General features: G+C 45.2%; 2 protein-coding genes across 3 annotated transcripts in view; one reads left to right on the top strand and one right to left on the bottom strand.

The window, feature by feature from the left end:
- Lrp4 (low density lipoprotein receptor-related protein 4) overlaps nt 1-26442 on the bottom strand; it is a 69976-nt gene extending 43534 nt beyond the window's left edge. Inside the window, exons 1-2 of the mRNA XM_013029962.1 lie at nt 26334-26442; nt 12037-12093 (exon numbers count right to left, since the gene is read on the bottom strand). Of these exons, the coding sequence (XP_012885416.1) occupies nt 12037-12093; nt 26334-26442 (166 nt within the window). The remainder of the gene's footprint in view (nt 1-12036; nt 12094-26333) is intronic.
- The window catches only part of LOC105996061 (chromosome unknown open reading frame, human C11orf49), a 158964-nt gene continuing 158537 nt past the window's right edge, over nt 26405-26831 (top strand). For both annotated transcript variants that reach the window (XM_013030017.1, XM_013030016.1), the window contains exon 1: nt 26405-26551. In XM_013030017.1, coding sequence (XP_012885471.1) covers nt 26506-26551 — 46 coding nt within the window. In that variant the 5' untranslated portion in view covers nt 26405-26505. The remainder of the gene's footprint in view (nt 26552-26831) is intronic.

Here is a 26831-nt window from a genome sequence, read left to right as displayed (position 1 = left end):
CAGCAAAACACACACGCGCGCACGCACACACACACACACACACACACACACACAAAACTAGGACAGAGAGAAGGGAGGAAAAGAGAGAAAACAGGTGGGAAGAAAGCACTGGATATGGATCAGAGAAACCTAGTTCTAGCTGCATAACTTCACACAAGCCATGTAGCTCCTTAAGCCTAGCTTCCTCATTTATTTATGTATTTATTTAAAAAGTAAAGCACTACTAGGAGCTGGTGGCTCATGCCTGTAATCCTAGCTAGGCAAGAGGCTAAGATCTGAGGATCATGGTTCAAAGCCAGCCAGAATAGGAAAGCTTATTAGACTCTTGTTTCCAATTAACCACAAAAAGCCCTAAGTGGAGCTGTGGCTCAAGAGGTACAGTGCTAGCCTTGAAGCAAAAAGAGCTCATGGGCAGTACCCAAAAAATAAAATAATAAAGTATTGAACTGGAATATAAAGATACTAGAACCCAACCTCGTGCCATGACACACTGAAGATGCGTAATGAATAGAGAATGAGGGTGTGGGAACTAATCTTTTCCAAAAGGCTGAATTTGGGGGAATCTGAGTACCAGGATGGGAAGAACCAGATCAACAGTATCCTGCTGCTAAGCAAAGAAGGCAGAGAACAGCCCCTGTGTTCCAGGACCCCACCCCCGCCTCTGCTGAGTGATAACAGAAGTCCTGATTTCCTGGTGCAGACTTCAGGAACAAAGCATTTCACCGGGTAGGCATCAAGTTAGTTGCAGGTGGCTGGAAAATCACCACTTCCTGCATGTCAGAGAAACATCTGAAGTCAACGCTGCAGTGAATGAAGGTCAGGCAGCCAGCAGCCAGGCAAACTCTTGACTCAAGCATTCAAACAGGAAGTGGACACTTTATACTCCAGGAGGCCAGCTTTTCTGGACAACTGCTGCCCCTCTGGGGACCCTCAGAGGTAGAATTTTGCCTTTTCATTCCAATCTTGGCAGCTTTTAGCCCTTTTAAAGTAACAGAATGGTAAATGAAGAGAGGAAACAAATGACTACGGGTGACAAAACTGCAGTGTTCATTGTAAGAAAGTGTGGAATTAGAATAGTTGGCTGTGCTTCTACCCTGGAAAACTACCTAGCCCCACAGACCAGCTCTCCTGACCCCTAGGAGCTTGAAGAGTAAGCCTTTTTACCTAATACAAGTCATCAACATTGGGCTATAGTACATGTTAATAATCTTAGAACCTTCTTGAGAGGTTATCCAGAATCTTACTACTTACATCTCATCTCCTTCATTCCAATCATGTTAGTAATCTCTCAGTACTTTCTTTCAAAAGAAGGAAAGAAAAAAAAAAGCTCATCTGATGTATAAGACAGACAATCCAATTATACAATAGTCAAGAGATGGCACAGATTCGGGATGCTGAGGGACTAAGATTTAAATCTTGGCATTAACTAAGTCTACAATTTTGAGCAAGAAAGCCTCAGTCTGTTTGTCCATAATATAAGAATGGGACAGCAGTACCACCAAAGGATTTGGGGAAGTAATTCAAGCTTAGTAGCACCTAGCTAGCACAACAAAAGTTTCAGCATAATACAACTATCAACTACTGAGTACCTAGCAGGTGGCCTCCAAGTACTTCTCTAAATGCTTTTCATATGCTACATCAATGAATGAATGCTCTCCACAGCCTCGGAAGGTAGCTCTGTTACTATAAACATCACTGTAAATACAGAACAATGAGAAAATTAAAGCTTAAGTGAGGAGGCATCACTTAGGAACTAAGGGTTGGGGCTAGTACTTATTCTCAGCAGGGTGGGTATACTGCTTCCTTCCCAATAAATGATGTTGCTATTGTAAGAAGCTCTAAAACCCCAAGATTAAGGAGTGGGAGAGGGAGAGAGAAAAGGAGAGGGAAAGGGAGAGTAATATCAGCTTGTAGGTCTCTCTCCCTAAAGGCATCTCCATTAGCAAATCTGCAGTGAATTTATGAGTCTCAAAACAGTGACTTCTCTTTCAGGTTCCAGCTAAGGTAAAGACCAATTTCCTTTGCCCTGAGGTGAAGTAGTAAAGCCAGGGAAGTCTGGAGTCCTACCCCCTTTGAAGCTTTTGAACCAAGTTCCATTGTTCCAGGAAGAAACAAGGATTTTGACAACAAATATATTACATGCCACAGTTCCTCTTGTACAGTTGGCAAGCTACTTTGGCATATGCACTTGCAGTCTCCTTTAATCATGACAATAACTGAGCAGTTCCTGTGGTGCCAACTGAAATAGGTAATGTCCCCAGCTTTGACCATGATCAGTCAAGTGTGAGGCACACAGGAGAATCAGAAAGGAAACCCCATTCTGACCCTTAGACCAACATTCTTCTCAGTGTGATTTCAGAAGCCAGACTTCCAATATACTTGGCAGGTCACATGAATGCACACTCAAGTGTCTACTGGCAATGTGCTCTGCCACCCCCAGGAATGCTTAGCTGAAGGTGGCTCACACCTGACAACATGAAGACACACAGGTGGATGTGAGACACAGTTACAGAGCAGTTTGCTAGAGTTGAATCAGAGAGGGCTTAAGGAGTACCCTGAAGCTGGACGCTGGGGGCTCAGGCTTATAATCCTAGCTACTCAGGAGGCTGAGATCTGAGGATCACAGTTCAAAGCCAGCCTGAGTAGGAAACTCCGTGAGACTCCTATCTCCAATAAACAGATCAAAAAAGCTGGAAGTGGTGCTGTGGCCTTAAAGTGAAAGAAGCTGAGGGACAGCACCCAAGCTCCAGGAACAAACAAACAAAAAAAAGTGCCCTGAGCATGTTTAGTGAAGAAGACATTGGGATTACAATGGGAAAGGGAGAAGTCAGCATCAGTACTCACATGCATAAAGTCTGTCTTTCTTCTTTTTCTTTTTGTGCTAGTATTGGGGCTTCCCCCCCTCACCTGACATTTTTTATTCAAGGCTGGCTCTTTTACCAGTTGAGCTACACTTCTGTCATTTTTTCAAAAGGATCTTCAATAGCATAATTAGCACATATCAGTTGTATGGGAGAGAGGATCATTATGACATTTCTATACATACCATATATCCCCTCCTCTCAAAGGTGGGATTTGAACCCAGGGCCTCACCCATGCCAGGTAAGTACTCAACCACTGGGCTACACCTCCAAACCTGTGTGTGTGTGTGTGTGTGTGTGTGTGTGTGTGTATGTGTGTGTGTGTGTGTGTTTATTTGTCAGTCCTGGATCTTGAGCTCTAGGCTGGAGTGTAGTCCCTGAGCTCTTCTCAAGGCTAGTGCTCTACTGCTTGAGCCATAGCACCACTTCCGGTTTTCTGGCAGTTAATTGAAGATAAGAGTTTCACAGACTCTCCTGCCCTGGCTGGCTTTGAAACACAACCCTCAGCCCTCTGAGTAGCTAATATTACAGGTGTGAGCCACCGGCGCCTGGTGATTTCAGCTTCTTGAGCAGTCCTGTCAGAAACATTTCTCTCATTGAAGGGGACATCCATGAAGCAGGATAACACCAACAAAACCGAAATGTGTGATCACATGGGAATGTGATAGTGAGCATCATCTAAAAGATACCCCGAGCCTGGCGAGATCCAAACAGCCATTTTGTGAAACATCAGTAGCAATACAAAAATAAGGGGGTGGGGTGGGGGGAAGTGTGGCTGGGAAATAAACTCTTTCCTGACACCTGTATGCACAAGGCCCAGGCTGAGTTGGAAGTCTGCTCTGTACCCAGAGGCCCTTCATGTTGTTCACTTACTACTGTTAGCTTCTTGGCAGTTGGAATTGTGTGATATTCACAGTGTATGTTCAATGCTTGGCATGTATTAGATGATGGATACAGGTTTGTTAGATGGATGAATGAGTGATATATTCCTCTTAAGTCTTGTTAAGAGCTGGAGATAAAGGAGGAGGAACACAAAATGCAGACATGTTTTAACTAACCAGCACTCAAGAGACCTTAAGTCTTTTCCAGGTACCTTCCCTCTATCTAGGCAAAGTTTATTCCCTTCTCCTTACTGTACACTCCAGCCATGAAATTGACATATCACAATTCAAATTATTTCTGTCCCACAATTTTTTTTAAATTGTTAGTTGTGGGGCTTGAACTTAAGGTACTGACCCTGAGCCCTTTTACCTCAAGGCTAGTGCTCTACCACTCTGAGCCACAGCTCCACTTCCAGGTTTTAATTGGAGATAAGAGTTTCACGGGCTAGGCGCTGTTGGCTCACACCTGTAATCCTAGCTAGTTAGGAGGCTGAGATTTGAGAATCGTAGTTCAAAGCCAGGCCAGGCAGGAAAGTTTGTGAGACTCTTATCTCCAATTAATCACCAGAAAACCAGAAGTGGCTCAAATAGTAGCGTGCTAGTCTAGAGCTGAAGAGCTCAGGGACAGCACCCAGGCCCAGAGTTCAAGCTCCACAATTGACCAAAAAAAAAAAGGCCCTTATGGGACTTCCCTGTCCAGACTGGCTTTGAACCACAATCCTCAGCCTTCTGAGCAGCTAAGATTACCAGCTAAGATTACCTGGTCATTCATGGTCCTTTTTATCCCTCTTATTTCTAGTGACCAGTTTGCCACTGAGTACTGCACCATCATTTGAGCCCAGAGCCTAATATGGGGACCTCCCAATCCACCTCTGTAGGCTAGAAAAATCTAACTCCTTTCCATTTTCAGTCATCTTCTTAGGGTATCCCAATACATATGGAAATTACTTTTTAAGCACTTTTTCAAAAAATTCCCAGCAAATGTGGTTTGTTGCTCCCTGCAGCCACATGTTACCGGGTGGACCTTGTTTTGAGATGCAGAGAAGAGGAAAGCAGCGATTTTGAGCAGCCTTTGTCAGAGCAAGCCATACCCAAACCCTTGTGAGATCTACCTACAGTTTCTAGGGTAATTCTGAGGACTTGTATAGGAACATCCTTGTATCATAGCTGCAGTGTTGGGTCAAGAAATAGGATGAAATCAGACAGTAAAGTTAACAACAACACTAATAATAGCATCTGTTTACTATGAACTTGACACATTATTTCATTTAAACCTCTCAGCAACCCAATGAAACAGACTAGCACTGTTGTAAAGAGTAAATGTGTATACACTAAATGTTTTTTATAGTGCTAAATACAGGAAAACTCTCATTAAAAAAAAAAATAGGCTGGGAAGGTGGCTCAGTGGTAGAGTGCTTGCCTTGTATGCATGAGGCCCTGGGTTCGATTCCTCAGCACCACATAAGTAGAAAAACTTGGAAGTGGTGCTATGGCTCAAAGTGGTAGAGTGCTAGCCTTGCTTGAGCTGAAGAGCTGAGGGACAGCACCCAGGCCCAGAGTTCAGGCCCCACAACCAAAAAAAAAAAAAAAAAGTTAACTGCCCCCAAAGTTCATTGGTATCTTTTAGACTCTATGTCTCAGGTTGTGGAGGGAAAAATGAAAAAGATCACCAGAGAAGATTACTCCTAGAAGAACAGAAATTCTCATTTGAGGGAGACACATTTTAACATGTTAGAGCCCCTCTCTTTTACTGCATTCTCTAAGCCTGCAGTTAGAAATTTCTTGCTTAAATGGTCTGGGGAAGGTGGAAAAAGGAGGGAGACCCTCTTTATTTGACAGATCTGCCACCACTATTTGGTTTTTTAAGAAGGCTGTAGTCAGCTGGGTGGTGTGTCCTACACTTGTAATCTTAGATACTCAAGAGGCTGAGAATCATGGTTCAAAGCCAGCTGGAGCAGAAATGTCCATGAGACATTTATCTCCACTTAACCAGCAAAAAGTTGGAAGAGGAGATGTGGCTCAAGTAGTAGAGCGCGAGCCTTGAGAAAAAAAACCTAAGGGACAGCACCTAAGTCCTAAGTTCAAGCCCCAGTATATTGGTACAAAAAAGATGGAAAAAGAAAGGGCCAGGTACCAGTGGCTCATGCTTGTAATCCTACTCAGGAGGCTGAGATCTGAGGATGACAGTTCAAAGCCAGCTGGGGTAGGAAAGCCTGTGAGACTCTTATCCCCAATTAACTACCAGAAAACTGGAAGTGGAGCTGTGGCTCAAAATGGTAAAGGGCTAGCCTTGAACAAAAGACCTGGGGGACAGCACCCAGGTCCTGAGTTCAAACCCCATGACTGACAAAAAAAGAAAGAGAAGGAAAAGAGTAACAGAAAACTATGATCAACCCAACAGAGAAACTGTCTCTTGCCCTCCTCCATGCCCACTAAATGGTGGCAGTAGAGCACTCAGGCTAAGGCCACAGGAGGGAACACAGGACACAACCCCCAACTCCCACCCCTGCTGAGTTTAGAGATACCTACAAACTACTCAGATTTTTTTGTTGTTGTTACATGTTAATCAGGTGTCTCTCACAACAGTCTACTCTCTTACCTGCCTAGACAAGGGGAGGGTCCCTCTCCCCCACCCCCACAAAAATGCTACTGACTGGAGCCTGGAGCTTCCAGACTCCAGAAAAACCTCCGGTGATAAATTATGCAGCAGCACCTTTGTGTCCCTGCCTCTCAGCCAGATGGGAGGTTTGCTCCCCGTCTTTGTTTCCGGCTTGGCTCACAGCTCAGATCCTGGGCTCAGCCCAGAGGTGAAGGGGAGCTCCCCCAGGCCAAGTCAGGGCTTGTAAGCAAGTCTCAGCCAGGCTTTTCCCAGCTGGGTCTCTAGCAGGGCCCCTCCTTACTCCCTCTCACCTGAATGATGGGGGGGAGGGGGAGACTCTGAAAGTCCCATTATGCATAGGGAAGCTGGGCATCAGAGAATGCTGACAATCCACTCATCTGAGCATGAACAAGAATGCCTATGTGCACTGAAAGAATGGAGTCTGCTCCGATGGGTCTAAGAGGTGCCCAAGGGCACCCACAATGTTTGATTCTTGCTAAATCAAGAACACAGGATGGAAAATAGACTCAAGGGATGTCCAGAAAGCTAGAGAATCAGCTCCTTTTGAACGGCTGCTCTGGGTTACGGTCAACTTTCCACAGCTCCCAGAAACATCACATCACTGGCACCAACTTAAAAAGAAGAAACAAAGAGACAACAGGGGTCAAACTTTGGGGTGGAGAAGCTGAAGGGGGGAGAGGGGGGAAGGCTGGGGTGAGTCTGGAGCTAAAGTCCTGCATCAATTATTCCTATACACTGACAGGACTCCTGATTGAAGACAGTAGTTGTGAAGGGAGAAGGCTGCAAACAGCCCAGCCCCCAAATTGAGGCAATTACTACCTTATGGGGCCTGGCTCCCTGCTCAGGTCAGTGGGAGGGAGAGTTTGGAATTCTAAACTGTCCCAGCTACAACAGACATCAGCTAGCATCTCTCACCTCAGGGTCACAGCAGTCTTAGGGTGAGAGATTGCAGGGCATCAGACCAGTCAACTGGCAGAAGAAAGCTCCGTTCCATCTCCCAGACTTTTCTCAGGAGAACTCTGGCAAAGTCCTCCTGGAGTTATATTATAGCAAAAATGAACGAATGAATGAAGAAAGAAAGAGAGAGAGAGAGAGAGAAAGGGAGAGAGAAAGAAAAAGGGAGACAGGGAGGGAGGGAAGGAGGGAGGGAAGGAAGGAAAAGGAAAACTGCTAGAAAATGTGGACAGGCAGCTGTGCTTAGGCTTCATGAGGTTTGGGGGGGGGGAAGGAGCAAGATATTTCAAACAGATAAGCAAAAAACAAAACAAAACAAAGACACAGACTGAAATGAATGAAGAACCAAGCCTCATCCAGACTGTAATCAGGCCTGTAATCCTTGCTACTTGCCCTTAATCAGATACTCAGGGAGCTGAGAGCTAACAACCAACCACAGCTGGAAGCTTGTCTGGGAAGAAAAATCCATAAGGCTCAAAAACAGCTAGCAAAAAGCAGGACTGGGCCAAGTGCCAATGGCTCACATCTGTAATCCTAGCTACTCAGGAGGCTGAGATCTGAGGATCACAGTTCAAAGCCAGGCTGGGCAGGAATGCCTGTGAAACTCTCATCTCCAATAAACAACCAGAAAGCCGGAAGTGGCACTGTGGCTCAAGTGGTAGAGCACTTTCCTTGAGCTGAAGAGCTGAGGGACAACACCCAGGCCCAGAGTTCAAGACCCACACCAACAAAATAAAAGCAGGATTAGACACGTGACTCAAGTGGTAGAGCACCAGTTGTAAGCAAGAAAGCCAAGTAAGAGCATGAAGCCCAGAGTTCAAGTCCCAGCATTAAAACAAAACAAAAAACCTAAGTCTTCATTTTAGCACATTGTAATTATTTGTTTATCAGGTTTCCCATAGTCCCAAGGCAAGAGCAGTTATGATCCATTTATGCAACATGGCTAATGAGCAGTTAAGTGTCAACTGAGCGATAGCAAGAATATGGTTAATTGTCAGGCTCTGTGCTAAATAGTTTAAACATAACTATTATCTCTTTTTGTTTTTCACAGCCTTCAGAGGTAGAGATTTATTACGATTCCCCTCCCCTGAACCACATAATCATTTCCAGATAAGGACCCTCGAAGTCCGGTGAGATTCGGTGTTTTATGCTGGGTCACCAAGAAGCGCCCAATGCCAAGATTCAAACCCAGGTCTGCCTGCATTTCATTACTAAGCTGTGTCAGTAATGATTGGTGTTTAACAAATGTGTGCTTGCTGAATGAATGAACAACTGCACGGGTGCAGAGCCCAGCTTCGGGAATGCTCATGAGCATACTGGGAGAGAAAGCCTGATCCTGCCAGCTCTACGCTGGATGGAGAACAGCAAGCATAGGCCATCACCAAAGCTATTTATAGGGTAAAACTCAGGCTCTGCCAGCCAACCAGTCTTCCTTGGGACATTGAATCCCACCAGACTGAGAATGGGGAAAAGGCTTCTGCTGTTGAAGATGAGAGGGCAAACAGGACACAGTCTGAGACTCAGATGCACCATGCCCAGGAGACTGTGACCAAATGTGGCTATAATGAGTCACAGAATGTAAAGGGTTAGTGGCTTAGACCAGGCTAACAGACCTAGCTGACAGAGAACATACAACTCTAAACAGGAGATATGTCCAATAATAAAGGACACTCTACTTCTTAAGTAGTCCCTGAATTTTCAGTTCTCATTCAAGAATTCCCCAGTATTCAGTTTTCCCCCCATCTCCCTTCTTCGCGATCAAAACTAAAGTTGAAGCAGTTGAAAAAGGGAGGAAAGTGCTATAAAACACTCTGTCTTATGTTACCCCCATGTTCTTTACTGGACCATATAATGAGCATGTCCAATGTGCTCTTGGTCAGAGATAGCCAGACTTGATTCCCTTGCACCTGTCATTCTTAATACCGTGTGCCAATCCCAAAGATGTTATCTGATATCCAACAGGGGACAGAAGAGGAAATCCAAAATCAGTGGCAAGCCAAGCATCCTTCACAAGTGCAAGAGATCAGGGACAAGGTCATACAAATACCAGGACAACCATCAAAACAGCCAGAGGGAAAGGAGACCAGTTTCAGCTCAACCCTTCTGCACTCATCCTCACAGACATTTTTTTCTTGCTTTTTTTTTTTAATCTTTGTCAAGGTTCCTGAGTAAAAATTCCAACCCCCCCCCCCACTTACCTGGAAGAAACCTCCAGGACAACAGTTTCCATTCTTCAAATATCCATAAACCTCAGGATGAAAGTAATCATGGCTATTAAGTTTCCTTCCCAAATCTTTTAAGGGTGGAGTGTTATATAGGCTGGAATGAAACTTAGAAGCTATAGAAAAAGCCCTAAGGACTAGCAAAACCCAAATAAACACCTTAAACTTTAGTGTCTTGAATTCACTCCTAGACGAAGTCAAGTCTGTCTAAGTAATTCATAACTACAAGTACAGAACTATGGTCTCTCGGCACCCCTGGAACTTAGTGTCAGGGATCCTCATGGTAGTATTTTTGGTGTAGATTCCATGTTCTGCAACTGCTCAGTCACACCGTGAATCTGTCCTTTCCATGTCTCCAAGGATGGCTCAGCAATCAAGCCAAGCAAAGTGCAAATCTCCCTGCCTCTGCTTACCCTGTGTGCACAGAAAATTTCCAAATGTATTAATTTCTTATATTTAATTTTTTCCATGCATAAAAGAACTTGGAGGAGTCACCAAGTACCCCCTTCCATCTTTTTTTTGTGAAGCATTAAAAATCCACAATTCTCTATGGCCATTCTCCTGGCCTCCCCCCTTCTCCATCCTGAGTCTATATGGATGTAACGTATTCAGTTTTGACAGCTCTGGAGCAGTAAAAATTCTCTTGGCTAAGGCTCAGCCCGGAACCTTCCAGCTCCCCCTTCCCCAGGACAGAAGGCGACAATCTCCACTCAGGCTTTGTTGGTATCCGTTTTAGCATTTTTCCCCCTTTCCTTTCCCCAGTGCTTTGCCATTTCCCTTGATCTTTTTCAAAACTTCCTCCAGGGGGCCAAGAGGAAAGTTCCATCCCCTTCCCTTACAGCCTGAAAGAAAGGGGAGGGGGAGGAGATCACCCCCCCCAAAAAAAAGCATAGCTGTCCCTTTAAGGGGCCCATGTGGTGGGAAGAACAGCTACATTCCTACCCCAGTAGGGCCGCTGTCCCAACACGCCGAAGAGGCCACAAATAACCTAGGAGAGTCGGGGAGGGGGGTGGGAGGGGGGAGCAGGGAACGGAGAGGCTACTACTTGGAAAAAGCCATGGGGAGAGGGAGAGGAGGACCTACGGATAAAGAACAGACAAGAGAACACGGTTTTGGATTCGGGAGCTAAAACAAATCTTACTTAGGGAGGGGAAAAAGTACCCAGACGGCACCACCACATCTTGCCAGGCAAGTTCCGAAATCTGCAGTTTTCACACGAGCTCCTCTAGGCTAAAGAAAGACCCCCCCCTCCATTCTAACCCCCCCCACCCCATCCGCGCTGTGAGATGGAGAGATTTCCTCCCACCACACACACACGCGCGCGCACACACACACACGTGGAAAAGCGGTGGGTGCGAATGAGTGGGGTTCAAAGACCAACTTGATCTTAGGGGGGGCACGCAGATTTAAGGGAGGCAGCTGCTAATGTCAACTGGGGTGCAACCTACGATCGCGACTGCAGAGAAAAGCGGACCCTGTGGGGCTTTCAGCACACACAACAGTTGTGTCTGGGCACCGAACACGTTATTAATAAGGAGCAGATGAAGCATCAACCCTGCTGCCATCCGCCCGGCTCCTGCCCGCGGGCCTCCGGGCTCAGAGCCCCACCGCGCCCCCCCCTCCCCGGCTGCCTTTGGAAGTTCAGCAATACCCGTCCTCCCTCCCCCTCCCGCCTCCCGCTCCGGCCCCCTACACTGGCCAGGACTGATCTGCACGAGCCTTCCTAAAGTTTCTTTCCCAAGTTCCTCCAAAACCCCTTTTCCAGACTGGTCCAGCCAACCCCCCCCCACACACACACACCCGCCCTCCAACACACACCTCACCCCTCCCCTGGGGAGGATCCGGGGGCAGGAAGCTGATTGGCCACAGCCAGGAGAGGGAACCCAAAACACCACTAAGGACAAGACGCCGCGGAGTCACCGGTGCCCCAAGACCCTCGGTGAGGGCCAGGTGGAGTCCGAGGAATTGTTCCCCGAGTAGAGACTCCCCGGGGCAATGCGGGGAGGGGGGGCTGCCTGCGATCCACCCGAGACCCACCCCACCCCCCACCCAGTCCCGAGAATATCTGCCTTCACGATCATCCTCGCCGCCTCCCTTTCTTTACACACATTCGTCTGCACCAAGGACTCAGGCTCGCTCTTAACCTGAAAGGGAAGAAGCCCCCTAGCTCTTTAAAGAGCAGCAAGGGGGGGAGGGGGCGAGTTCGCGCCCTGGGATCTTACCGGACCCGGACCCGATCGAAGCCCGGGTGGATTCCTCCCGTACCGTCCTCTCTTGCACTGGAGGGGTTGGGGCGGGGGGCTGCCAGTCCCTCCTCCCCCCCAACCCCCCCACCACTCCCCGGCACACTCTTTCAGGGCTCCGACTTGCAGAGAGCGCGAGGAGGGTCTCAGGCCCCAGCCTGCGTCCTCCGGTTCCCAGGGAAGCGGATCCCGCAGCGATCGAACCCAGGGACAAACTTTTCCCGGTGGGCCGGTGGGCGCGGCGACGCCGCTTACCGTGTGCGCAGAGCAGGGCGCCCAGCAGCAGCAGCAGCAGCAGCGCGCCCCACGGCGCTCATGGTGCTCACCGCCGCAGGCGCTCCTGCGGATGGAGGTCCCGCCGGCTCCCGCGGGACGGCGTGTGTCGGGAGTCAGCCGAGGGTCCCCGGTGGGGAAGCGGTCCCGGGTCCACGCGCCCGGTGCGCCCCGCGAGTCGCCCTCCGGACGCCGCTGCCTCCAGTGCTGCCAGAGCTCAAGCTGCCCCGCCAGGGGACCGGGAGAGAGGGGTGTCCCGGGCCCGGCCGCCCCGCCCCCCGCGCCGCAGCCCCCGCCACCGCCACCGCGCCGCAGCCCCGCCCCCAGCGCTGGCCCGGCCCCTTCCCGCCCTCCGCCCCCGCCCCCCCATCCTGGGGACCCCACCCCCCCCCGCGCCTCTTGAGAGAGCCCAACTCCTTCCTACGCCGCCCCCACATTCCTAGCCTTGGAGAGAGACCCCCCCCTCGGTCCCCATTACTACTACTCCAGTGTCCCTCACTTTCAGAGTAAATAGTCCTAGCGACAACTCTCTAGGCTGGCTCATACGAACAGCAATCCAAGGGGAGCATCGGGGCTGACCCGAATCGCCTGGACGTGACCCCGGCCCCCGACGGGCCCCAAGTCCAGACTTTATTGATGTCCTAGAATATGCAAGGCTTGCTAATGCATAATCCTCCGGGTCTTTATTGACATCAAACAAGGGACATCAGGGGGCCTGCCTTGCTGTATCTTAACTAGGGTTCTCACTGTCAAAATTCCTTCTCAGAGATTTTTTTTTCTTCTTCTTGAAACCCCCTCCCGCTTCCCTTGTCTAGGGAGTGTTGTTCTAGGGCTAAATAATTCCGTGACCTCCCCTTTTCATTTACTCATTTCCTGAGGTGGTTGTCTGGGTCCTGTCGCCCAAGCTCAGACGTCCAAATTTGGCCCAGACAAACTTAGTTCCTCCTCAGCCTGTCTTTGTAAATCAGCTTTGTTAGCCTCTTCACCTTCCTTGACTTTCTGATCCGGGCAAGGAAGGGAGGGAGGTAAGGAAATTAGCCAATATTTGAAGTTGCACTCCCCCAAGACCTGGCTCAGCCTCCTTCCAGTTTCCGTCCGCAGGGCCCTCTAGCAATATTTAAAATTGGGGACACTACATAAAATTGCAAACACCACGCTGGTCTTAAGCTTTGTGGCAGCCTACCCTCCTCAACTCGGAATAGTGATACTTTAACCACCTTCCCACTTTTCTAGGTTGGATCTTGGTTTGTTACTTTTTCTCAAGTCGCCAATTTTCTTAGGGTCTGGGATATTACTTTCTCCTCCACGTTGATATGCCAAGATTTTCTGGCTTTGGGTCATCTATGGATTCTGTTCAATCTCTTTCCTTTCACTAGTTATAGAGCCAGGAAGACCCATGTGCCCCAAGTTAGCTGAGGGGAAGGCAATTTGGTATAATGCAAAGTGGCTATTAGACTGTTTCACTAAATGGTTAGGTTGACATTTCATCCTTGCTTGTTTTTAAGGCTTTCACTTCAAATTACTATCTTTGACCAAAGTTAACATGAACCTACTTTGAGACAGCCTATAACAACTGAAAAATGTGATGTGAACTCTTTCTTAGTACTTCTCCATGCTGTTTTGCCTGAAATTTTCACCCAGATGCAATGTGGTTGAAAAAGCATCACCATGGTAACTAATACAGAGGCATTTTCTGGGTTGAAGTTCTTCTTGCTGACTGAAGGGGGCAGTAGAGCCAGATCAGGTTTATGTGATCTTAAGTGCATAGGAAACCCAGTCCACATATGTCTGGCCTACATTAGTCTCTTAACCCTAAAATCTAAGGAGAAAAACATGAAAAGTAGGGGCTGATTCTGCAGTTCCCTTCTCCTTTCCAATGCAGTTGGTGTCAGGGTTGGGTATCTGTTGCTTATAAAGACTTGCTTTTAATCCTGTTAAGAAAGTCCTTGTGATTCTGAAGATCATATTCTGTTCTAAATGAAAACTAGGGACATGTAGTATGAAGAGTACAGCCAGGTGCTGGTGTCTCACATTTGTAATTCTAGCTTCTCAGGAGGTTGAGATCTGAGGATTGTGGTGCAAAGCCAGCCAGGGCAGGCAGTCTATGAGACTTAGCTCCAATATATCACCAGAAAACCAGAAGTGGCACTGTGGCTCAAAGTGGTAGAGCACTAGCCTAGCAAAAAGAGCTCAGGGACAGTGTCCAGGCCTTGACTTCAAGCCCCACAACCAGCAACAACAACAAAAAGCATAATTATTTTTTAAAAATTCCAGGACAGGCTTTCTTCATACTTTCACTGTCAAGGGATTAAAAATTATAAAGTTTCCACTCTGTATGCAAAGGACAGGTTCTTTTCCAGAGACATGATTTGTGATGTTTTTCTGGGATTGGAGAAAAAGGGGGAAGCTGTCTGTGTCTGGCTCAGCCAGAGAGACCACATTTTCTATGTGCATCCTGAGTCCTTCTCCATGCTTCAGCACAGTTCTGGTGCGCAGCGCCATCCCTGGCTGAGTCACTGGGAATATCAATGGGTAGAAACTAACTTTCATGCATAGTCCCTGCCTGGGTCACCCCCTAGGGTGAGTTAAATCTTGGCTGTTAGAAACTGTTCTTATGCCAGGAAGACTAAGCCATATTTATTTTTACCAGGCCTCTCAGACTTTCTTGTTTGGAGTGAGAGATCCTGAAAAGCATGCCAGAATGGGTTGTTTGTCTCCCTTTTATTGTCCTCTGGGACATGTCTCTAGAAAAGTTGAGGGGACTGCCAATTCCCGAGGGGTCTCAGAGACATTGGTTTCCTCAGAAACACCACCCCTTCCCTTCATCCTTCTAGGACGGTCCACGGAGCTGAATTTCTGGGATCAGAAGATTGCTCTGAATCAGACCATCACTAATAGCCTTTTCAAAGCAAACTCAGAGAGTGCTACAGAAACAAGATAGAAAGGGCCTTGGTTTTGATGAGATTGAGTTGGTAGAATTCTCTTGTAACAAAGGTATCACCCAACAACCTAAATTTCTAAGTGTGATTCTTCTGAAAGGACAACTACTTTGAAACAGTGGGCTTCAGTCAGCAGTAACTTTGCAAGCATGGAGTAGTCACCTGGAGACATTTTTGAGAGTGATTCTGTTGGCATCTAGTGGGTAGAGGCGAAGGATTCTGCTAAATATCCTGTAGCAAGAATCCTAACCCCACACAACAAAGAACCTATCTGTCACATTAATCATGCTGAAATTGAGAAACTATTTTAACATATTAAAAACAGACTGCAAAGAGTCATCTCTGTTGACTCTGTGTGTGTTTGTGTGCGCGCACACGCTGATACTGGTACTGGTGCTTTGATTCAGGGCCTGGGTACTGTCTCTTCATTTTTATACTCAAGACTGATGATCTACCACTTGAGTCACAACTCTAACTTTTTGGTGATTAATTGAACATAAGAGTCTCACAGATGAAGCCAGACCCTGGTGGCTCATGCTACTCAGGAGGCTGAGCTCTAAGTACCTTGGTTGAAGCCAGCCTGATTAGTGAAGTCTGTGAGACTCTTATCTCAATCTCAAAAACACTACCTAGAAAAAGCTGGAAGTAGCACAATGGTTCATCTGGTGGAGTGCTAGCATTGAGTAAAAGAAGCTTAGGGACAGCCCTGACACACATACACACAGAAAAAAGAGTCGTCTAGACTTTTCTGCTCTGGCTAGCTTTGAACTGTGATCCTGGCTAGATTTGAACTTCAATCAAATAACTAGGATTACAGGAGTGAACTACTGGTGCCTAGCTTCAACTTACTTTCTCGTTGAAAGTAATGCAAAAGTAAGAGAGGAGTTCTTTTTTTTTTGGGTCCGGTCATGGGGCCTGAACTCTGGGCCTGGGTGCTGTCCCTCAGCTCTTCAGCTCAAGGCTAGTGCTCTACCACTTGAGCCACAGCGCCACTTCCGGCTTTTTTCTTTTTGCTTATGTAATGCTGAGGAATCGAACCCAGGGCCTCATGCATGCAAGGCAAGCGCTCTACCACTGAGCCACCTTCCCAGCCCCAAGAGAGGAGTTCTTAAAATTTGACAAGGATAAACAAGAAAGACAAAGCTAAAGGTTCTAAGGGAGTCTTATATCGATCTGTAGTATTTATCCATGCAGTAGCTATTCACTAAGAGCATTCTGTCCCAAGCACTGTGGAGGCAGTGTGAACAGATACATTGAAACCCTGGCACTTGCAATGTGATGTTTGCAGGAAACTGTAAGTGCACATAGACATTATAAGAATAATCCTACAGGGAATGTGGTTTAGTGGTAGAGTGCTTGCCTAGCATGCACAAAGCCTTGGATTTGATTCCTCAGTACTACATAAACAGAAAAAGCTGGAAGTGGTGTTGGTGGTTCAAGTGGTAGAATGCTAGCCTTGAGCAAAAGCAGCTCAGGGACAGTGCCTAGGCCAAGTTCAAGCTCCGGGACTGGTTAAAAAAAAAATCCTACAAATGAATTTAGTTGCAAATAATAGAGGCATTGAAGAAAAAGTAGAGGGATCTAGGGAAGAAGAGGCTTAATTTAGATTTGGGGTATAAAGAAGGTCTGTCAGAAGCACTGACACTTCAGCTGAGTAAGAGCCATTGCGTAGGCTGGAGATATAGTTCAGTGGCTGAGCACTGGCCTAACACCTATGAGGTCATGGGTAGGATCTCTATGACAAAAGAAAAGAAAAAGCCAGGTGCCAGTGGCTCAAGCTGATAGTCCTAGCTATTTAGGACGCTGAGATCTGAGGATCATGGTTCAAAGCCAGCCTGGGCAGGAAAAACTGAGAAACTCTTACCTCTAATAAACCACCAGAAAACCAGAAGTGGTGCTGTGGCTCAAGTGGTAGAGTGCTAGGAGGGATAGTGCCCAGGCCCTGAGTTCAAGCCCCATGACAGACCAAAAGAAAAAAGAAAAAAGTAAAGAAAAGAAAACATCATTAGGCTAAGAGTAGATGGGCAGAAGGAATAGCATGAACAAAGGCCCTAAACCAAAAAAGAATCCATAGGACTTATGGAAAAGTATCATTGACTTTTTTTTTTGCCAGTCCTGGGGCTTGAACTCAGGGTCTGGACACTGTCCTTGTGAGCTCCTTTTGCTCTACCACTTGAGCCACAGTGATACTTCCAGCTTTTTCTGAGTAGTTGATTGGAGATAAAGCCTCTGCTTGGTCTGGCTTTCTTGGTCTCAGCTTTCTAAGTAGCTAGGATTACAGGTATGAGCCACCAGAACCTGGCAGTATCACCATTTTAACAATGGCATATTTTATCTAGGTTCAGAGGACAAGACTAGAGACTGGAAATAGTGAAATCCTCAGGAAATTGTGTTGTATTTCTATACTCTCTCTCTCTTTTTTTTTTTTGGGTCCGGCTGTGGGGCCTAAACTCTGGGGCTGGACGCTGTCCCTCAGCTCTTCAGCTCAAGGCTAGGGCTGTACCACTTGAGCCACAGCGCACCACTTCCGGCTTTTTTCTTTTTGCTTATGTGGTGCTGAGGAATCGAACCCAGGGCCTCATGCATGCAAGGCAAGCACTCTACCACTGAGCCACCTTCTCAGCCCCCTCTATACTCTCTTTAACTCTCCACACTACTACCATTTCCCAGTCACAACAATTTTTTTTTGGGGGGAAGGGGGGTTGGTCATGGGGCTTGAACTTTGGGCCTGGGTGCTGCCCCTCAACTCTTCAGCTCAAGGTGAACGCCCTACCCCTCGAGCCACAATGCCACTTCCGGTTTTCTAGTGGTTTATTGGAGATAAGAGTTGCACAGAGTTTCCTACCCGGGCTGGCTTTGAACCTGGATCCTCAGATCTCAGCCTCCTGAGTAGCTAGGATTACAGGCATGAACCACCAGTGCCCGGCTGTGCCAACATTTTTATGTTCCAGCTCAGCAGTGGTATTTGAGTCAAGATCTGAGACATGTTGCTGATTTTGTTCCTTGGCCTAGCTTGGGGCATACCCTGAAAGGTGGGACTTTCCAGAATATTTTTATCTCCTGAAAGCTTGATAGTCACACCTCTAGCACAGATAAATAGAGCCCTTGCAACAGCAAATACTTTATTGTAGCAGTAAAGGTAAATTTAGAATAATGGCTAAATACACAGATAATAAAGAAATAAATGGTCACTTTATAACATATGAGTCAAAATCCTTCTAAATAGTCTCTGTCTCCAATTTGTTCTTTACCTAGCAACTAGAGACTTCTTTAAAAACATAAGTGGGATCGTACTGCTATTGGTCATAAAACTTCTTATTGTATTTGTATTATATATAGAATAATAAACATCCTTGCTTTTTTTTTTTTTTTTTTGCTGCCAGTTCTGGGGCTTGAACTTAGGGCCTGAGCTTCTTTAGCTCAAAATTAGCACTATAGGCTGGGTGCTGGTGGCTTATGTCCATAATCCTAGCTATTCAAGAGGCTAAGATGTGAGAATCGAGGTTCAAAGCCAGCCTGGGCAGGAAAGTCTGCCAGACTCTACTCTCCAATTAACCACCAGAAAACCAGAAGTGGAGCTGTGACTCAAAGTGATAGCATTAACCTTGAGTGAAGAGCAGAGGGACAGCACCTTATGTGTTACTGTTTTTACTCTAAATGCTGTTTTCTTAGATCTCCTCAGGCTGACCTCAGCTCACCATGCTTTATCCTATTTTGTTTGCTTCATGGCATTTATCATGTTTTGAAATAATCTTATTTGTTGTTATATGTTTATTGCCTCCCTTTCACAACAGTGGAGTAGGGTCTGATTACTCTGTTTTTATACATTAAAATCATGTTTAGAGGTGGCTCAATGGAAGAGTGCTTACCTTGCATGCATGAAGCCCTGGGTTCGATTCCTCAGCACCACATAAGCAGAAAAAGCCATAAGTGGCACTATGGCTCAAGTGGTAGAGCGCTTGCCTTGAGCTGAAGAGCTGAGGGACATTGCCCAGGCCCAGAGTTCAGGCCCCATGACCAAAATAAATAAACAAATAAATAATATAATAAAATAAAAATAAAACAAAATCATGTCTGCCACATATTGCTCAAGAATTATTTTTTGTGAGATGACTAAGAACTAGAGTAGGAAAGCAAGAGAGAGAGAGAGAGGGCTGGGCTGTAGCTCAGTGGCAAAGCGCTTGCCTAGCAAGTGCAAGGTCCTGGGTTCAATCCCCAGTACCAAAAAAGAAAAGACAGAGAGAGGAAGGCAGGGAGGGAGGGAGGGAGGAAGGAAGGGGAAAACAACCCTTTAAAGAGAGTCATGGCTCAATTGGTAGAGCACTAGCCAATGAGCGAAAGCGGCAGGTACCAAGTACAAGTCCCAGTCTCAGACCTATTAAAAAATTGAGAGTGAACAAGCCAGAAAGGGGGGAAGGGAGGGAAAGAGAAAGGGAGAGGGAGAAGGGGGAGCGAGAGAGAGAGAGAGAGAGAGAGAGAGAGAGAAAGAGAGAGAGCCAGGCTAGGTCAGGAAAAGGTCAAGTTAAGTAGTAAGGTCCCTAACTTTATGAAGCTCCTAATCTGGCAAGGATTTACAAAGCAATGATAGTGTAATAGGCATTTGTATAAAGGATTGTGGAAACTGAAGAGAGGAGATTCTTAAGTTTGAGGTCATGGGAGTTGAATGCAGGGAAATTTTCAATATAAAAGAAAGAGGAAATGGGACCGGTACATTCCACATGGAAGGAATGGCATAATCGCTCAAAAATGGCAGCCATATTCAAAGACTGCTCCATAGTTTTGTGTGGCTAGAAGAACATGGGATGATTTGTGAAAGCCCAAAGGGAGATAATGCCCAGGGCTGATGATTCATACCTGTAATTCTAGCAGGTTGGGGAGCATTGTGGTTCAAGTCCCAACCTGGACGAAAGTTAGCAAGAAGCCACTTAACCAGTAACTGGATGTGTTGTTGCATGTTACATGATCTTGGCTGCTCATTAAGTGTAAATAGGAGGATCATAACTCCTGGCCAGCCCAGGCATAAATAAAAGATCTAGTCCCAAAATAACTAAAGCAAAAAGAGCTATGGGTGTGGTTCAGCGACAAAGCATTTGCCTAGCAAACATAGTTCTGGAGTTACAACAACAACAAAAGAAGTTCTTAACTATCATTGCCAAAAATCATTTCATACGATTTCCATATGTCTTTCGTACATTTTATATTTGTTTATTCAATGAATACTTCCAGAGTTCTTACAAAGAACAAGGGAGAGATTGTACAATTCTTGTTTTTTTTTTTTAATTCACCTTTCTATTTTACCTCTTACTGTATACTCTCATGATATTTTTCCAAGGAGGCCAATAGGCTTGGAAGTGGATTAACAACTAGTTTTCTTTACCTGATATCTAAAATTTTACTATCCTAAGAAAGCTTAATAAGTTAACTTAAATATCACTAAGAAAATATTCCTAATAGAGCAAAAGGGTTGCACGTCAGGACAGAGCCTAGATTTTATGAAGTCCAGGTTTATGCCTGTGATCATGCTATGTCATGGAAAGCAGACACCCTCCAATGCCCCCTTGGAAACACTGGACCATTACATGCTAGATTCTAATTTCCCTTTAGGATTACATAGGCTGAGCTTCCATAGATATACTCAACCTCATTTTAAAGTTGTATTCATCCTTTCTGATATTCATCCTTTCTGATAAGTTACTTAGGTTACTAAAGCATATATTTATGTACACACATATGAAAGTTTCCCTATGCTGCCCAGACTGGTTTCAAAGTCATGATCCTCCTATTTCAGCCTTCCAAATAGCTGTTATTATAGGTGGGTGACATAGTACCCAGATCCAACAAACTGTTTTGTTGGTGTGTGTCTATGTGTGTGTGCCAGTGTTGGGACTTGAACTCAGGGTCTAGAAGCTGCCCCTAAGCCTTTTTGCTCAAGGCTAGCAATCTGGAACTACAGCTCTACTGCTGTTTTTTCTTTTTTTATGATTAATTGCAGATAAGAATCTCATGGATTTTCTGGCTTGCTTCCAACCTCAATCCTCAAATCTCAGCCTCCTAAGTAGCAAGATTATCAAAACAAAACAGAATATTTCCCAATTGAAACCCCTTTGTATAACTACTTAAAGAAAAAATTTAAAAAGTAACCTAGGAAAACATTAAAATAAGTACAAATTTACAAATCTGTCTTACATTTACCAACTTCAAGTTTTAAATCATTCACCTTTATTCTGACTTTCAGTAATGTTTAATCTGTCTTCTGGGCAGGGGGGAAGTTTATAATAGCATGTAAAATGTGTTTCCTGATCTTAAACAACTGGAGTCCACAAAAGAGATACTCATAAACAAATGAATATAGAATGGTAAATACTTAAAAAAAAGGTGCACAAGTAATAATTGACTCCTTGGGGATTTGATAAGCTTTTATAGAGAGGGTAATATTTAGCCTAGATCTTAGTAGACATGCAGTTTCTACACAGAAAACAATGCCCAGCTCCTAGGCTGGTCTTCAGCTTCTGGGATCAAGTGATTTTTCCCATCTCAGCTTCCTGAGTTATCTGGATTATCCATCTATGCTGCCAACACCTGGTTGATACATTTATTATATGAATTGGTTACTATGAGGCAACCCCAAATCCTATAGATTGGATGGCCTTTATATTCTAGACTTTTTTCATGTGTGTGTTGATCCTGGGACTTGAACTTGGGGCCTGGGCAGTGTCCACAAACTTTTTGTGCTCAGGGCTAGGGCTCTACCACTTGAGCTAAAGCTCTACTTCTGTATATAATAGGAGAAAGAAAGAAAATGAATAAAGAAACTACTTTCAAACTATATGAATGTGTAATTCCAACTCTTTGCAGCATTTATACACATTAATAAGGTATATGTTTGTAATTGCCTTTGAGCTCCAATTTGCTTTTAAACCTACAATTTAAGGCACTTTTTTGTTTCCTCTATTTCTCTTTTCATTTTTTTGGGGGTAGTATGGGTTCTGAAGTCATGATTGCTAGACAGGTGCTCTACCTCTTTTTTTTTTTTTTGGGTCCGGTCATGGGGCCCGAACTCTGGGCCTGAGTGCTGTCCCTCAGCTCTTCAGCTCAAGGCTAGAGCTCTACCGCTTGAGCCACAGTTCCACTTCCGGCTTTTTTTCTTTTTTGCTTATGTGGTGCTGAGGAATCAAACCCAGGGCCTCGTGCATGCAAGGCAAGCGCTCTACCACTGAGCCACTTTCCCAGCCCCAAGGTGCTCTACCTCTTGAGCCATGTTTCCAGCCCTTAATCACTTTCTCATAATGCATTAGTGATTCTTAACTGCCTGATAGTTTGTGAACATTTCTTTTTATTTGCAAATTCCCCCAAAGCTCTGATCTCTTGAGTTATGTGGAAGTTCAAAATGCCTTTTCTGTAGTTAGCATTTTTAATTTAAATCTGTTAATCCCAGACTGTGGAATCATACTTAGTTTTTACTTTGCTCTTCTAGAAGTTATTAAGTCTATTAATAAAAGCCTGTTATTGGGGCTGGGAAGATGGCTCAGTGGTAGAGCGCTTGCCTTGCATGCTCGAGGCCCTGGGTTCGATTCCTCAGCACCACATAAGCAAAAAGAAAAAAGCCGGAAGTGGCGCTGTGGCTCAAGTGGTAGAGTGCTAGCCTTGAGCTGAAGAGCTGAGGGACAGCGTCCAGGCCCAGAGTTCAGGCCCCAGGACCGGACCCCCCAAAAAAAAAAAAAGCCTGTTATTGGGAGGGGTATGATAAATGAGAAAGAGAACATAGATAAATATAGTCACCATACTCAATGTCCATATGGGAACAGGGAAGTGGGGAACATGATGTGATTGGTAGGGAAGGGGTAGGTAGTAGGGAGAGGGAGGATGAGGGATGATCAAGATGCACTGAACACATAAATGGATATGTCAAAGTGCAATCTCCTTGTACAACTGTTTGTAGATTAAAAAAATTGGAATAAAAAAGAAAGAAAAACCTAGTAACTCAGCACAAATTTCATGACCTGCATTTCTTAGTAGCTACTTTGCCTTTAGCATCTTTTCTGCTTGATGACTTGATAAAAGCTTGTCCTAGTTTCTTGAACCTGTTTTGCAGCAATAATTTAGCCTTTTTTTTTTAACTGATAGTTTCCCTGAGGTTTAAAACTATATAGTACATTTACATTGCATTACATTTTATGCAGTCTTCAATATCTTTCCTATTACTAGGCCCTCTGCAAAGCCAACGATCTCTATTAATTTTCTTTTTCTTTCTTTTCTTCTTCTTTTTTTTTTTTGGGGGGGGTCCGGTCATATCCATACATCTCTCATAGATGTTTTTCCCATTGTTTTCAGTTTAGTGTTTTTATTTCTTATTCTTTTAACATCTTGTGTTCTTTTTTTGGTCAATTTCTTTCTTTTATTTTCTTTTTTTTTGGGGGGGGGGAGTTCTGGTCGTGGGGCCTGAACTCTGGGCCTGGGCGCTGTCCCTCAGCTCTTCAGCTCAAGGCTAGCGCTCTACCACTTGAGCCATAGTACCACTTCCGGCTTTTTTTCCTTTTGCTTATGTGGTGCTGAGGAGTCGAAGCCAGGGCCTCAAGCATGCAAGGCAAGCACTCTACCACTGAGCCACCTTCCCAGCCCTTTTTGGTCAATTTCATATCACTTGGTTCTCTTCACGATTGTGGAGTTCTGACTTATTGCTCTGTCTGGGTGTGATTATTTGTTCTGGTAAATTTTCTAGAAATATGGTAATTTAGGAAAATGAAAAAAATCCATTTCAACAGAAAGATTACATTTTTTTAGTTAACATTCAACAGAATCACAAAAATGCACTTCATTTTTTACAAATTCTTGTGTATTTCCATTCTGCCTAAGAATGATATCATAATGTGTGAAAAATTTCTTTCACAATGGATATGTTGCCAAAATCAAGTATTATGTAATCTGTGTCCGAACAGAAATAAAAAAGTAGCAGGTTCTTCATGGGAAGAAGAAACATTGCTAGGTGATCACATCTTCCATTCTTAGTTTTCAAGTTATAGTACACGGCTATTAGAGGAAAAACAAGAATATAGAAAAATGTAAAATAGAAAAAATAAAGTCAGTAATTCTACTACCCAGAAAACTGTTTCTATGAAAGCCCAAATTTTATTGAAGCCAATATCTAGCTACCTCCTAAGCCTTTCTAAATCCTCCTCTTTGACAAACTGGGACTTTCTGAGTGGAAGACACAGTGTAAATAGAAGGATCCTTAGGACTTTTATGGAAGGGATGGAACTGTAGGAAAAAACCTACAAATTGCTCCAGAGATGACATCTTGTTCTTATTTAGCTTTCTTTGAGTCATTAACAGTCAGGCGCCACTGATGCTGAAACTTATCATTATTATAACCACAAATGGGTTAATGCTCAAACAAAGCTATATTCTTGGGGCTTGTTCCCAGCTTCACCACATAGACCCCAATATCTTCCAAATCCCAAGATAATGCTCCATAAATAAGAGGATGTCAAATTTGTAGCCTGGACTTAAAATTCTCTTCTTTTATCTGTGAGCTTCCATTTGCTAGCAGGGCAGGGCAAAAAAGAAAATAAATAAATAAATAAATAAACACCAAGCCCACAACTCCTAAAATAAGAGGCTATGTGGTTTAGTGGTCAGACCACTAGCCTGGATGTTAGCATAGTTGAGAATCAGTTCCAGCCCTCCCACTGACTGGATGGATGACACTAGACAAGTCATTTTGTGCCTCTTGCCTCAGTTTCCCTACTTAAAAAAGGGAGAAATGCCTAAGTTTTCTGTGGATATATGACTAACATCTGCAAATAGCAGTAGGTTGCTTGGGAAGAAAGTCCTTCGTAAATTATATAGTGTTTATTGATATCATAATAATATGCCACAGTTATGAAATTTTTAACTCCTCAAGCTTCATGAGAAGAGTGGAAGAGGCAAATTTTTAGATGGAATTTTCAGGACTTCACACGAATTTCAACATAGTAAACTCATTACCTCAAAATACTAAACACAGCTCCTAGTTTGGCCCTGTTCCTTCCTCTTTACCACATCCAAAGTCAGTGTGACTCACAGGAGCCTAGAATTGAGACACATATACAATTTTAAGGGAAAGAGAGAATTAGAAGGTTTGAGGCTCCTTGCTGGAGGAGGCTAAGAATAGGCCCTTCAGAACACAAAGAGAAGAACCTTCTGTTTTCTTCTCCTCCCAGTGTAGGTGGTCTATTGGTTTCCTAGGCATTCCTTTGATGGCATGATTTTTGTTTTCTTTCTTAAAAAAAAACAACCAAAAAACAAAAAACCAAAAACCCCATCTAGTTGGAGGGTGACGGCACTTACTTTTTTTTTTTTTTTTGTCACTTGTGGGGCCTGAACTCTGAGCCTGGGTGCTGTCCCTCAGCTCTTCAGCTCAAGGCAAGCGCTCTACCACTTGAGCAACAGCGCCACTTCCAGCTTTACTTTTTTATGTTTTTAAAGTGAGGACACAGTGTCTTTTGCAGCTAAGTTTGGACTGAGACAGTAGCTAAAGATCTTTTACCTATTGTTGGGCGTGGAGGGAAGCAAAAAGAAGTAATCTGGGAACTTGAAAACTGATGAAGCTCTTCCTTCTTTTTTTTTTTTTTGTCGGTCCTGGGGCCTGAACTCTGGGCCTGGACGCAGCTCAAAGTGAGCGCTCTACCACTTGAGCTACGGTGACACTTCCGGTCTTCTGGTTTATTGGAGATAGGAGTCTCATGGTCTTTCCTGCCTGGGCTGGCTTTGAACCGCGATCCTCAGATCTCAGCCTCCTGAGTAGCTAGGATTAGAGGCGTGAGCCACCAGCCACCATTCTTCCCTCTTAAACAGTTGGGAATGTGTGTTTGTGTGTCTATGTCTGTGTATGGATTTAAAACTTGTCATTTGGGAAGGATATCAAATAGTAAGGGATAAGAATAGAAGAACTGTGGGGAGGAATTTGAGAGGAAATAGCAATTATCTCACAGAAGATTAATGAGCATCCTTTGTGTCCAGCCCTGTCATAGGCTAAAAGACATCCTTGACCTCAAGCAGCAGCCAAGATAGAATGTGCACGTGGAAGCACTTTGTAGCAACTTAAGGTTGCATATGCTAAAAGAGAGAAAATCAGGTAATGGGAAAATTAAGAGTGCTCACGGTGGGAACCATTATTGTCAGGATAACAGCTGTATGAAGCAGGAATCCTTATGAACTTCAGAAATTTCGGATACAGACGGCGGATAGTAATCATTGGACTTCAGGAAATATAACAAATTCAGAGGATTCTACACCTCAGATCCTCTAAAAACCATGTCCTCAAGAAGTCGAGGCCCAAAGTAAACCTGGAAGGCCGAGAACCGACCGCCGCTCCCGGAACTTGCGTGGTCGGCAGCGCGTTGCGCTCCGGAGACTGTTCGCGTGACACCGTCTCCCCTTCCCATCCCGCCTCCCGCCTCACGGGTGCCATGGTAACGGCGAGACTGCATCCTGGGTTCCGGAAGTCGGGAGCTGGAGCTGCCGGGGTCAGAGGATGCTGAGTCCTGAGCGCCTCGCTCTACCGGACTACGAGTATCTGGGTAGGAGCTTCCTTCCCCCTCGGGCTGGAAAGTAGTGCAAACAAGTTACGCTGAAGTCTGTGGAGGAGGCGGGGGCCGGGGTGGAGTAGGAAAGTGGGTCCGGGTAGACTGGGGCGGGCCGGAGAGTTGGGGGTTCCAGGGCCTGAGCCTGCAATGTAAGGCCGCACGAGGAGGAAAAATGGCATGTGGGGAGTACAGAATGTCTGAAACGGACTGGCCGGAACTTAGGCAAGGTTGTTTTGTGTTCACAACAAGACAGTTGAGAATTTGGGGCTCGGTT

This window comes from Dipodomys ordii, unplaced genomic scaffold (genome assembly GCF_000151885.1).
Source record: "Dipodomys ordii isolate 6190 unplaced genomic scaffold, Dord_2.0 Scaffold125, whole genome shotgun sequence".
NCBI lineage: Eukaryota > Metazoa > Chordata > Mammalia > Rodentia > Heteromyidae > Dipodomys > Dipodomys ordii.
The sequence above is the reverse complement of the archived record's forward strand: the minus strand, read 5'-3'. Positions and strand labels throughout refer to the sequence as shown.